We start from the raw sequence: 14,149 nt of genomic DNA, 5'->3' as shown, positions 1-14,149 counted from the left end.
CCCAACAATCCCAGCCTGGGCATCCCTGGAGCTCCTGGAGCTCTGGCAGCCTCAGGGCTGTGCCCATTCCCTGGGCAGCCTGGGCAGTGCCAGCACCCTCTGGGGGAAGAACCTTTCCCTGATCTCCTCCTACACCTCTCCCTCACTTCATGCCTGAGCCTTGGACCAATACAGAGAAAACCCCTTTTTTCCCCTCTGTTGGAGGCCAAGAACATTTCTCAATGAGACCTCAGCAAGGTCCTTACATTAAACCCAGTGCTGAACATGGGGAGTTTTTCCCCAGCCTCCTCAGACTTGGAGAGTTTTGTGAGCATGATTTAATGAAACATATTCAAGCATGATTTAATGGGACATAAAATGCCTCTTTGATACCTCATTGATGTAAAGGAGAGACAAAACTGTGAGGCGGCTCTTTCTTTCCACTACTGATCCACGATATTTCAGTATAAATCCTCCAAGCAGGTGCCAGCCTGAGTTTAATTGCAGAGAGCAGGATTTAGTGGGACAAAATGTAATTGTGTGACCTGTCCTGATTCATTTCCAGATGCTGGCAGGTGCTCTGTGCTCAGGGGGTGTTTCCCATGTATAAAGCAGGGATGGGGAGGGATCCCCTGCAGCCTCCCTCAGTTTTCTCCTGTCAGGACCTGTTGCAGACTGGCTCAGTGCCTCTGTGTCGTGGTGGGTGCTGTTCAGCGTGCTGGGACCTTCATGAAGAAGACAGCTGGGGGGCACAGGCAGGTCTGTGCTGACCCTGAGTGATTTCAGCTCTTCTGGAACCCAGGAGATGCAGAACAAGGGGTCTGTGTGTGGGGTTCCAAGGAGAGCCTTCATTGAGCTTCTTCCCCAAAAGGACCCAGGAACAAAGAGCCCCTCAGTTGGGAAAGCAGGATTTATATGGGGATCGTGAGGGGTGGGGCAGAGCACCAAGGCCAATGGGCTGAGGGCACAGGGGTGGAGCCAGGGGGAAGGGCCAATGGGATACATGGAATCTGCATGTCAGCAAGGCATGATGGGAGAGGCCTTTTTCCTCACCCTGACAATGGTGGTTATCCCTTGAGGGGTTTTCCCTGGACTGCCAACATGTGAGCTCTTTCCCTGTTGGTCCAGTGGCCTCCCCACCTGTGTCCTGCAGGTGTGGCAGGACCTCTGCCCTGGGGCCACCTGGAGATGTGCAGGAGCATGGAGAGCACCTGCTCCATGGGCAGGGAGAACTTTCTGAGGCAGCCTTTGGGATGATGGAATGAGGAATGTGGGCTAAATTCCACATCTAATGATGGGCTGGGCTTCAGCTGGGTAGCTAATCACTGACACTGAAATGTGTTGTGGTGGGCTGACCCTTGGATTTAATTAAAATGGAGAAGTTTTCAAGTGTAGGGAGTGCTCCCCTGAGCATTCAACTTTCTAGAATGAGACTTGCTTTGGGCTGGCCACATACAGCACGAGCTGGGTGTTAGAAACCTGAGATTCACAGAATCCAAACTGCTTTGGGTTGTAGGGTTCTTAAAGCCCTTCTTGTCCCAGGGAGGGACAACTGCCACTGTCTCAGGGAAACTTCCCACTGTCCCAGGCTGCTCCCAATGTCCAGCCTGGCCTTGGGCACTGCCAGGGATCCAGGGGCAGCCCCAGCTGCTCTGGGCACCCTGTGCCAGGGCCTGCCCACCCTCACAGGGAACAATTCCTGATTCCCAATATGACTCTCTTTGAGCTTAAAACCATTCCCCCTTTTCCTGTCACTGCTTGTCTTTGCAAAAATTCTCTCTCCAGCTTTCCTGTGGGCCCCCTTTAGGCACTGGAAGAGACTCTAAGGTCTCACTGAATTTTGGAGTATTTTGGCCTGGGATCTGAATTCCAGGGCCTTGGCTGGCACACAAGCAAGGGCTGAGGGGATGACTGTGGGCAGAGGGTGTCAGGAGTCTCAGCTGAGGCTTAATGCATTGCCTGGGACTCTCCCTGAGCCCCTGGAGCTGGGGCCTGGGGTCAGTGCTGGGTTCTCTGTGCTGCTCCTCTGTGTTCTCATTGAAGTTCTGAAGGCAGCAGGGATTTCCCACGTTGTGCCCACCCACCCTTGCAGCAAAGGCAGCCTCTCAGTGGGCAGGGTGCTGTTCCTGGGGGTGCGGGTGAGGAGGGAGCTGTGGGGGCTGCATTCATGGGCAGCCTCAGCTGTTCCTGTGAGTCCCCACTGCAGGGTCTGAGTGTTCCCCAGTGAGGCAGTCACACCTGTGCCTCTGCCTGCACAGGGGCTTAAGGATAAAGCATCCAGATCAGCCCCTTTTCTATGGAAAACATTTCAAAGAAAAAGCCCAAACCACCCAACAAGCCAAAGCCCAGCACTCCCCAGCAGGTGCCCTCACCATTCCCAGTTTCCTGCAGCTTCTCCCTGGCCTTCCCAGTGATGTTTTAGCTCAAACATTGCTCTGCCCTTTTCCCCTCCCTTCCCAGGACAGCTCCAGTGTTTTCCTGCACACTTGCAGAGATATTTGCTGGTATAAAGAAGCCTCGTGGAGCTGCAGGCTGTGGCAGAGCATCCCTCACCCCTCAGCTTTTGGCACCAGCACTGAAGGGACCCCGTGGGAGGAACACAACAACCTTGGTGTTAATTTGGTTTAAAATTGCTGCTTTCCCAGCTCTGGGGTGGGAGCCAAAGCCACCAGAGCAGGGCATTGGTGCAAAGCCTCTCCTGCCTCTGGAGCACTGGAGCTTTGTGCCCCAGCAGGGTGGGCTGGCCTTTCCCACTCCTCCCTCCCTCCCTCCCTCCCAGGCTCATCTCCTCTCCCTGCATCCTTGTCCATCTGTCCTGGTGTTGGGGAGGTAGAGCCCTGGTAGGAGGGGTGCAGGGAGAATGCCAATGAGCAGGAGATGAGCCTCAAAGAGCTGGGTTTGGATTTGCCTCCAGAGCTCTTTGATCACAGGCGGAGCTCTTTATCCCCTGCAGCATTCCTTGGGGGAAGGCTGCCCAGAGGTGAGCAATGATTAAAAGGAAACATTCCTGCTCCTGTGACAGCCTTGGCTTCACCAGAGCAGGTATCAACATCAACCAAAACCTGTTTTTAATGTCTGAGTCCGTTTAGTTTGACTTTCTTGGCAGGATTTCAGGGTCACTTGTCACTTTGCCCCATCATGACCGTTCTTTCATCCATTTTAAAGAAAGATTTTCCCTTTGGAATATCCTTTTCAGTGCTTGGTTCCCTTCTGTCGAGCTCTTGGCTTGCTGTAGGGTAGGCAATAATTAAATCAAGAAACACAACCGTGTTGTCACGCAGCAAACTTGTTTAACCAAAGAAGATCCATAGAGAAAACTCTGTTTCTGTGGAAATCTTTGTCTCCAAGTCTCATTCTGGAGTCTGAAGAACGCCTGCTGTTGCCTAAGAAACACCCAGGACAATTAAATGCAGAGGCATTGCTGGAGAGTGAGGAGCTGCTGGGATGTCACTCTGCCTTTGGTCTTTCTCTGCTTATCTGGGCAGGGTTGCTCCGTGCACACTCATTGTAGTGTTGGGGTTGCGTTGCAGTGTTGGGGTTGTGTTGCGGTGTTGGGTGGTTGTGTTCTCTGTCTAATCTGTGAGGGATGTGGGGAGGGCGTGGGCAGGCTCCTTCTGTCCTTGCCCCACCTGGATTTATTGTAGGGGCAGCTGGAGAGTTGAATTAAATTGTTGGAAGTGGATTAAGATCTCCTGTTTGCTTTCCACAGTTGCTCTGTTAAGAGGAGGTGTCTAGTTGAGATGAAACGTGGCAGGGAAACAACATCAGTGTCTCTGTGCTCCCTGGAGAGCTGGGGCTCACCTGGAGCACCCCTTCCCTCAGAGCTGCCCCAGCCCTGCTCCATGGATGTCCCAGCTCTGCTGTGTCCATGGAACACGGACCTGCTGCTTGCCAGGGTTGGTGTTGGTGCAAACCGGGGAGCTCCTGCTTTTGTCCTGCTCTGAAGTCTGTGTGAGCAGAGACCCAGCCCCAAACCCTGCCCGAGTAAAGGAATGATTCCTGAAACCGGGGAGGTGATCACAAGGGTTTGGGTTTGACTATCCTGGCTGTGGAAAGCAAAGACAGCGTGTCACAGCACTGCTTCAGAGGCAGGAGTGTGCTCAGGAGTATCTGCTGGGAGAGCAAAAACATTTATTGAGACTATTTAACCAAGGCTCCTTTTGTGTTCATTTCTTTCCAAAGCAAATGGGAGGAAAATTCCCAAGTGCTGTTTAAGAACAAGGCTTGTTTCTGAGCACCTGTAAATCTTGGGGCAGAGTGGGACTGGGGAGTTTCCCTTGAAGTGCTGGAGGCATTTGCTGTGTTCTGGAGGCCACTCTTGCTTATCTGCCCACACACACAGCTGGGGTGGGTGTGATGGTGTTCACAGGGGTTTCAGGTCGAGGGAAGAGATGAGGATCTGACTCCATGTTTCAGAAGACTTGATTTATTATTTTATTATATATATTACATTAAAACTATATTAAAAGAATAGAAGAAAGGATTTCATCAGAAGGCTGGCTAAGAATAGAATAGTGAAGAATGATAACAAAGGTTTGAGGCTTGGACTCTGTCCAAGCCAGCTGACTGTGATTGGCCATTAATTAGAAACAACCAACATGGGCCAATCACAGATGCACCTGTTGCATTCCACAGCAGCAGATAATCATTGTTTACATTTTGTTCTTGAGGCCTCCCAGCTTCTCAGGAGGCAAAATCTTAAGGAAAGGATTTTCATAAAAGATGTCTGTGACAGGATGGGCTCTGGATGTGCCTGGGGCTGCTCTGCTTTGCTGTGCTCTCTCCCCAGCAGCAGCGACTCGAGGCTGGATTGGCACTGGGGATCCCTGGCTGTGCACAGCTGGGAGGTGGTACCCTGGGATTTGCCATCAGCCTGGCTGGAACTGCTGCCCTGTGAGCTCTGCTGACCCCTGTGCCCTTTGTGCTGCAGGTGCAAAGAGCTGAAATACGGGAAGGACCTACCCCAGATCTCCATCATCTTCATCTTTGTGAACGAGGCGCTGTCGGTGATCCTGCGCTCGGTGCACAGTGCCGTCAACCACACACCCGCACACCTGCTCAAGGAGATCATCCTGGTGGACGACAACAGCGACGAGGGTGAGCAGCACTGGCAGCTCCAGCTGCACCAGCAGGGGCTGGGTTTGGTCAGGAATCTCCTGGAGGGTTCCTGGAGAAGGGCACGTGGGGTGAGGGGGTGGGTGTGCTGCTGGCACAAAGCTCTCTGCAGCTTCTCTGGTGAGGAATGGGGTCAAAGCACCGTTAAGTCTGAGAGAGCTGTGGTTTGAAAATGTAGCTGGGAGCTGGAGGGTGAAGGAAAGCAGAGAGCCATCTGACCTTTCCTTTCAGTACCATCCAGGAGCTCTGGTTTCAGGGTGTTCTTGTTTCTGATAATAACTTTGGTTGTTGCAGATATGCACCCCTAAGTATTCGCCAGGACAAGAGCCTGGAGCCCAGAGGGATTTCTGCTCTGGCACCTCCCAGGGGCGTTAACTGAGATGTTTCCTCTGTGTGTGCCTTGGTTTTCCTGCTGGAAAATATCATCCCAGGCTTTATAGATGGCTGGTGCTCTGCAGGGACCCTCGTTCCCTGAGTTCTGGAACAGGAAAGATGAAGAGGAGGAAATAATCCCAGCTCACCTGTCCAGTCAGGCCCTGCCACAGCCTGGAGGGGATGTCTGGTTTCCCACATTACACACAAGTGTCCTTTGGTTCAACCTGCTCTCAGTCACTTTTGTCATTCCTTCCCTTCTGCCTTTTGATAACACAGAACTGCAGGGAGCATTTTCAGACTCAAATTCTTCCAAGAATCTTCTTTTGTTTCCTTCCAATATCCAATCAGGGCAGTTAAAATCCTTGTGAAGGACAGCGTATAGTTAAGTGACTTTGTTTACTGCCTTCTTCAGTTGTGCTGTGTCTTCATCCTTTTAATGTTATTTGAAAAAAAATGAATGCAGGAGTGCCATGGATGGTGTGATTGGAGGGAAGAGCAGGGCAGGGAGCAGGGTGTGGAGAGCTCATTTCCAGAGGGAGATGAGAGGCTGCTCTGCCTGTGAGGAGAGGAGCTGGTGCACAGAGCTGTTCAGGCTGCAAACACAGGCACTCAAACACCACAGGGATGAGCACCACAGAAAGCTGATGAGTTCTGATCACCACTAAAGGAATCAGGAGGGCAGATCCTCAGCTGGTGGGAACCACAGCAGCTCCAGGGCAGGGGCTGGGATGGTGCCAGGGCGAGGCTGTGGGATTTCAGAGCTGTGAAGGAGAAGTGCAGGGGAGGTGCTATGGGTATCCCACAGTGCCCAGCACCTGAAATAGCAGAATGAGAGGCTCCTTCTCCAAATTTTATCCTATTGATGGGGCAAAGAGAAGAACTCTTTGACAGAGAAGCCATTGGTGATAATCACTGAGCTTCTCCCCTCGTGTCTATGCACAAAGGATGTGTTTCTGAACAGCCTCTTCCTCACTCAGGGTGAGGCTGAGGGTGAGCCAGGTGCTCTGGAGATGCTGGAAAGGCACAGGACAGCAAAACAAATCCTTCCTAAAGTGTGTGCAAGGCCAGGGCTGCAGCTGGCAGTGAGGATCAGGGTGGGATCCTGTACCCACTGTGGGATGGCAGGGCACCACTGGGGTTTGGCAGAGCTGGGGCAGAGGGGTGCCCAAAGCTTGGAATGTGTTCAAGCACTTCCAGCTCTGGGCTTTCACAGAATCCTGGAAAGTTTGGATTGGACAGGACCTTAAAGCCCATCCAGTGCCACCCCTGCCATAGCAGCGACACCTTCCACTGTCCCAGGGTGCTCCAAGCCCTGTCCAGCCTGGCCTGGAACAGTGCCAGGGTTGTGTTGGAGTGTTGGAGTTGTGTTGGAATGTTGGGGTTGTGCTGGAATGTTGGGGCTGTGTTGGAGTGTTGGGTTATGTTGCAGTGTTGGGCTGTGTTCTAGTGTTGGGTGGTTGTGTTGCAGTGTTGGGGTTTGTTGGATTGTTGGGGTTGTGTTGCAGTGTTGGTTGGTTGTGTTGCAGTGCTGGGTTGTGTTGCAGTGTTGGGCTGTGTTGCAGTGTTGGGTTGTGTTGCAGTGTTGGGCTGTGTTGGATTGTTGGGTTGTGTTGCAGTGTAGGGTGGTTGTGTTGCAGTGTTGGGCTGTGTTGCAGTGTAGGGTTGTGTTGCAGTGTTGGGTGGTTGTGTTGCAGTGCTGGGTTGTGTTGCAGTGTTGGGCTGTGTTGGATTGTTGGGTTGTGTTGCAGTGTTGGGTTGTGTTGCAGTGTTGGGCTGTGTTGCAGTGTTGGGTGGTTGTGTTGCAGTGTTGAGGTTGTGCTGGAATGTTGTACAACACCAGGGAAGGAGATGACCCCATCTGATGGACAAGTTCCAACATCCTGGGCACAAGGTGGGAAGATCCCAGTGTCCCGGCACAGCTAGGCTGCATCCCACCCCGAGGGTGCTTTGGTTGGAATCAGGAGTGTCCAGGCTCCCTCATGGTGGCCCAGGGCTGTGCTGAGGGTTGGACATCCCTGAGATCTGTCCTCAGAAACCTTGGGTGCACCAGCAGAGCGGGGTGGGGGCTGAGGTGGCGCCATCAGCTGGGAGGGTGAGTTCATAATGCCACTGTTCTGCTGCTGAGGCTTTGCAGGCCTCATGACAAATGAGATTTTTAAGGAGGGATTTGAAGGAAGATAATGAGGTAACTTGGCAGATGTTTATGAAGAGCTCCTCCCAAGCGTGTAATAATCTACTTTTCTCATGTAAAAGAAATGATACAAACCAGAACGTATCTCTGGGACCATGTGCTCCCTCTCAGCATCCTGGAGGAGCTGCAGTGACAGCCAGGAATTATTAATGGCAATAACATTGTCACAGACTTCCCACTAATGGTGGGCAATCATTCTGAGCAGCAACAGCAGCAGCACGGAGTTGATGCTTTGGATATTACAAACAAAGTCATCATAATAAATAGATTTGGCTTCTACAGGAAAATAATTACAGGAAAATAGTTCCTCATGAGCTCTCAGATTTAGAGATGAATCCTGGAGGATCAGGCAGAGGATGGGGCTGTGTGGGTGTGACTTTGGAGGCTGTGATTGAACAAGAAGGAATTTCTTCAGCCTCGGTGGGAGCAGCTGTGTGGGAGTGAGGGACAATTCCTGTGGCTGTAGCCCAGGAAAAGCCTCTGGAGGCTCAGCTGTGTAACCTGAGAGAAGGCTGGCTCCAGGGAGCAGTGCCCAAGCCCAGAGCTGTGCTGTCCTCTGGGTCACCAGAAGCAGCTTTGGGGAAGTTGCTGAAGGCTCAGGACAGTCCCTGGCTGGGCTTTGTGTGGGTTTGTCAGGGGGGAAGAGGAACCACAGCAAATCTGGGTAACTGAAGAACAAAGCACCAAATATTAACAGAGATTTCCAAATCAAGCTTTAATATTAGCCCAAAGGCAAGACCTCCCTGCCCTGCCCACCTGGCTCTGTGCCCCCCAGGCAGAGCTGTGACAGCCAGGAGCAAAGCCTGGTGCTGGTGTGAGGTTTTCAGGCTGGAACAAAGAGCTTTGAAGCCTCATTAGGCACTCCCTGCTCTCAGCTTTGTTGTACAACAGCACAGCACAACACAAAAGTGTGCAGTGAGAGATTAAAGTTAATGAACACCAGCATTCTGATGCTTTATGTCTGAGCTGTAAATAGATAAAAGATGCCAATGTAACGTAACGGGGAAAAAAAATCCCTCCTTGAAGGAGCAAGCTTGGGGAGTTGTAGCTTGAACCCCCTTCTCCCTTGAGCTGCACATTACACTTCATAAAGACTCTTTTGGAGGCTGCTTTTGTTTGTGCTTGTTGCAGGGCTGTAGTTCCAAAGGCAGTGTGCAGGTTGTGTTTGGGAGTGATAACGAGGTTCCCTGGCTGGGGGAGGATGCAGCCACATGCCCCTGAGATGCTCTGTTATCTCACAGCTGCACACTTTGTCTGACTCTGTTGCTTAATCATCACCTGCTTATTTTTTTTTAGTTGTTGTTGTGTCTTTTTGCGTTTTTAATCTGGGATAACATCTCTTTGAAAAGCAAACCTCTCAGAATACAGGAAACCCTCTGGATAAACGTCTGTTTAAAGGGGCTGGCTCCACCAGGGGAGACATGCTCAGGGTTGTAATTTGCCTGGGTCTGGCACTCCAGGGATCCCCTCCTTGTTGTGCTCATTCCAACAGCAACAGCAGCACCTGTGCCTCGACCTCCTGGGAGCTGCCTGGGTGTTTGTGCTCAGAGGGAGCTGCAGGAGCTGAGCCACATCCCAGCCTCTCCCAGGCTGAGCATGGGGTGGTTAACTGGAGAATGGGGTGGTTAACTGGAGCATGGGGTGGTTAAATGGAGCATGGGGTGTTGTTTAACTGGAGCATGGGGTGGTTAACTGGAGCATGGAGTGTTGTTTCACTGGAGCTGAGAGAAGGAGCTTGTGCAGCCTGAGCACGGGAGTTGTTTCACTGGAGCTGACCTGGGCTGTCCCCCTGGTGCTCAGCTCTGAGGCTCTGTAGGGAAAGCAGCAGAGCAGCACAGGGTGGGTTTGTTGGGGTGAGAGACAACTGCTCACTTTGGAAATTTAAAGAGGTTTATTAAACCTTGACAAAAATACAACAAAGGACTACATAAGGGAAAAGTTGCAGTGCTGGGAGCTGCCCCTCATGGATACCCCATGGCCAGTTCATCTTCAAGATGGATGCTCAGTCTTTTATACCCCTGGGGTTGCATCAGCCAGCCCCGGCCCCTCCCAAGGTCTGTCACTCAGCTCTTCTTTGCCATTTATCAGTGCAGACTGCTTTGTACCTGGATTGGAGCTCAGGTGTTGCCATGCCCACCCCCTGAGCACCCCCAAGCTTTTCCATTCCCACCTGGCCCATGCAAGGGACACCTGTGCAGCTTCTTTGTACCTGTCCTGGACAGCCCAGGCTGTGTGATGGCAACAACACAGGGGGGAAAGGGAACTGTGGGGAGAACAGAGGGCATCTAAACTACAATAGCATAACTATACATCACTAAAGCTTTTCTCAATATTGACACAATAGTTATCTTTTAATTGTGAGAGCAAATCATCTTATTATCCATCTATAACAGCTGGGGTGCCTGTGCAGGACAGGAGCTGGGATCCATGGTCCTTCTGGGTCCCTTCCAGCTCAGGGTATTCTTGATTCTCTTTGGGGTTTGCTGAACCAAGTGAGCAGAGGCTGGAGCTGCATGCCCTGACTGGGACCAGCTTCCCTGGGAGAGCTGACTCATCCCCTGCTCCCCTGTCACAGTTTCCTCTTGTCCAGCTGCAGGTAAAAACCTTCAGAGACTCTCCTGGCTCTGAGTCTCCTGAAAAGTGTTCACATGTATTTATTGCCTGCTGAAGGAGCTGTTTTAATGATTTCCTGCAGAAACCCCAGCCCTGATGGCTTTAGAGTTTCGGGCAGGTGACAAAGTGGGACAGGGGTGCCTGGGGTCTCCCATGGCCTGGAGCACTCCCAGCCCTGACCCCTCCATGTTTCTGATAACACCTTGGCCTCTGTAGGCTTTCCCCACCCAGCAGAGCCTGGCAAACACAAGGATGTTTTCCTTAGGGGTGTGGAGGTGTGGTCCTCTCCCAAGGACACCTGGCCAGTGCTGCACAAGGAACTCCCTGCTCTTGGTAAACCTTGAGCTTCTCTGGTGTTGCTGCTGGTCTTTGCTCCTCTCTCTGTGTGGCTACAGGCAGTTCCCACCTTTAGTTCAGGGGGCTACCACAGTATATGGGGAGGTTTGGGCAGGATTTGGGGTGGGGATGTGTCTTGGTTTGAACAGCCAAGTGTCTGCTAAGGAAGGCAGGAGCCTGCCCTGAAATGGAAAATGCAAACCCCCTCCCTCTGAATTATTATAATTTGGAAATTAAAGGCCCTCAGGCAAAGATATGGGAATAGGAATAACAGGTCTTTATTAGGAAAGTTTAAAATACAAAGGCAATAGTGCAAACAAACAAAAAAAACCCCACAAAAAAAAAAACCCCAAAACCAACAAACAAAGCAAAGCAACCCCGCCAGAGTGAGAGCAGTCCCTGCCCCCTGTGTGCCAGGGAGGTGTCCCAGCCCCATCCCATGGGGCCTCAGCCCTCCTGCAGTGCCAGCTGTGGCTCTGCTGCAGCAGGGATCCTGCACAAGGGGGGAGTTTTCCTCTGCAGCTCCAGGGCTGCTGCAGATGGGCCTGGGCTCCCTCTGCCCATGCAGGGCAGCAGAAAGCTGCTCCTCTGGCAATGCAGGGGGCAAAGGCTGCTGTGCTGTGCCAGGCCCAGATTGGATCCAGGGAGGAATGCTTGGCTCCTCCCCTGGGCGGAGCATCTCCCCATGGGATGCTGGGATTGGATCAGCCCTGCAGGGACACTCAGTGGCCATGGACAGCAGAGATCTGCTGGAGGGAGGATTGGCTGTGGGAGAGAGAAAGAAAAAACTGCCCCAAGGACAGCAGAGAACTGCCCCAGCTCTGACAGATGGGGACAGAACACACACACAGAGCTAAATCTTTCAGCCTCAGACAGGATGGATCAGTGGATGTTTCTGTGCTTGCATGGGCTGATGTCCATAGTGAGGTTACTTTCCTTGGCACCAGGTGGTTCCATTTCCCTGCAGCCCCACTTTCCAGCTCGTGTAGGTGACAAAACAGTTTGTAACAGGTAACAGAAGTCATTGCAGCTGGGCTTTTAATGGAGCAACAGGTCCATAGGATTTGAGTTCCTTGCACTTGCCCTTCAGGGAAGATCAATAGGGACAGATGGAGAACAAAAGGCAGGATTGAAATTGAACCTTTTGGCATTTTCAGTAGCATTTCTCTCTGCAGTCTTGCTGGGAAGCAATGGCAGAGGTCAAACCTTCCAGAGTACATCCTGAATAAACAGGGGTGCTGTGCTCTGAGGGAGGCTCCAGCTCCTCAGAGGATGCTTGAGTGTGTGAGGGAGCAGAGCCATGGGGTGCAGGAGGGAAGGGAGGCTCCAGGCTGCAGGGCAGCGCTGGGTTGGAGTGAATTCCTGGTTGTGCAGCCCCTGTGTGTGACCGTGGTCACAGGGATTTTCAGGTGAGGGAAGAGACGAGAATGTTGACTCCATGTTCAGAAGGCTTGATTTATTATTTTATGATATATATATTACATTATAACTATACTAAAAAGAATAGAAGGAAAAGTTTCATCTCAGAAGGCTAGCTAAGCTAAGAGTAGAAAGGAATGAAAACAAAGGTCTGTGGCTTGGACAGAGAGAGAGAGAGAGAGATCCAGCTCTGCCGTGACTGGTCACTAATCCCAAACATCCACATGAGACCAATCACAGATGCACCTGTTGCATTCCACAGCAGCAGATAATCAATGTTTACATTTTGTTTCTGAGGCCTCTCAGCTTCTCAGAAGGGAAAAAATCCTAAGAAAGGATTTTCACAAAAAGATGTCTACGATGCCTGTGGATTCACCACTGGAATCCTCAGGAGTGCTCCTCTAGTCAGGGAGCAGGAGGGGAGCTGGGGCCACTGCTCTGTTCCCATCCTGGCTCCTGAGCTTTTTACATGCAGAGTCCCAGTTCCTGAGCACCAGGCTGGATATCCTGCTCAGGCTCTCGTGGATGTTGTCACTGTCAGCCTGTGGTGGCAATGGCAGCGAGTCCCTGAGCTGGAGGGGCTTTGTCCCTGCTGGGGTTTGTGTGGAGGCCTGGGAGGAGCAGATCCAAGGGCCAGTCTGCCCCTGTGTGTGACAGCTGCTCTCTGCTGCTGTCCCTTGGTGCAAGTCACAAATCCCTGGAGCTCTGTTCAGGCCTCCAACTGTCAGGACCCAGGACATTGCTCTGGCTGCCCTGGAGGACTTGAGACAGGGGGCTCAGAGACCTTGGCACAGAGTCACAAACACCTGTGCCTTTGATTTTAGCCCATGGAAACAATTACCAACTTTGTGTGAGGAATTACAAGCCACAAGAGTTTGAGTAGAATGATAGTGAATTTGTCACAGGGTGAAAAAGTAGAATTTTGGGGATTTAGAATGGGGGTTCAAGAGGCAAGATGGAGGAATCTGGGCGTGTCCTGTCCTCCTTCTTCTTGTCCTCCATCTTCTGCTGTGATGGTGACAATTCTGGATTGGTTTAGAGTAGAGACAGACTGTCTGACATAGGGGATCAGTATTGGAAAATTATTGTAAATAAAGCACACACAGTTCTTCATTTAAAAAGCCAGGGATGTGTGTGATCACAGCAGAACAGGGCTGTGTTCTGTGCCCTCTCCTCCCAGAGCTGCTGAACAGCTCAGAAGGGTCAGGCTGGCCCAGCTCAGGAATATCAGCTCTCCCCAGATCTGTGTGCTGTGGGCTGAGCCTGAACGGAGCAGAGGCAGGGAGCAAACGTGGCAATCCCTGTGCGGCTGTGCAGGAAAGCCTTGGAGAGAGAGCCTGGAACTGCATTTCCCACTGTGGGCACTGCCTGTGTCTCTGAGAGCTGCTCCAGGGGGGCAGCAGCCCCTGGGGACACCTGTGTGGGCAGGACAGGCCCTTGGGGACACCTGTGTCCCACAGTGTGGGCAGGACAGGGCCCTGGGGACATCTGTGTCACACACTATGGGACAGGCCCTTGGGGACACCTGTGTGCCACAGTGTGGGCAGGACAGGGCCCTGGGGACACCTATGTCCCACACTATGGGACAGGGCCTTGGGGACATCTGTGTGCCACAGTGTGGGCAGGACAGGCCCTTGGGGACACCTGTGTCCCATAGTGTGGGCAGGACAGGGCCCCTGGGGACACCTGTGTCACACACTATGGGACAGGGCCTTGGGGACACCTGTGTGCCACAGTGTGGGCAGGACAGGGCCCTGGGGACACCTGTGTCACACACTATGGGACAGGCCCTTGGGGACACCTGTGTGCCACAGTGTGGGCAGGACAGGGCCCTGGGGACACCTGTGTTACACACTATGGGACAGGGCACCTGGGGACACCAGTGTCCCAACTGTGGGCAGGACAGGCCCTCGGGGACACCTGTGTCCCACAGTGTGGGCAGGACAGGGCCCTGGGGACACCTGTGTCCCACACTATGGGCAGGACAGGGCCTTGGGGACACCTGTGTCCCACACTATGGGACAGGGCCTTGGGGACATCTGTGTCACACACTATGGGACAGGACACCTGGGGACACCTGTGTCCCAGCTATGGGCAGGACAGGCCCTGCCCTGTGCCAGT

At 52.5% G+C, this 14,149-nt stretch overlaps 1 protein-coding gene across 1 annotated transcript in view; it reads left to right on the top strand.

Moving 5' to 3' along the window:
• Nucleotides 1-14,149, top strand: part of GALNT17 (polypeptide N-acetylgalactosaminyltransferase 17) — a 245,160-nt gene that overhangs the window by 80,028 nt on the left and 150,983 nt on the right. The window contains exon 3 of the mRNA XM_054287051.1: nucleotides 4,910-5,076. Within this exon, the coding sequence (XP_054143026.1) occupies nucleotides 4,910-5,076 (167 nt within the window). The remainder of the gene's footprint in view (nucleotides 1-4,909; nucleotides 5,077-14,149) is intronic.

The sequence above is a fragment of the Melozone crissalis genome, unplaced genomic scaffold, assembly GCF_028551555.1.
Source record: "Melozone crissalis strain CALT ecotype California unplaced genomic scaffold, PUWL_Pcris_2 ptg000057l_1, whole genome shotgun sequence".
NCBI classification, from domain to species: Eukaryota; Metazoa; Chordata; class Aves; order Passeriformes; family Passerellidae; genus Melozone; species Melozone crissalis.
Note: the sequence above shows the minus strand (reverse complement) of the source record. Positions and strands in the feature narration are given on the sequence as shown.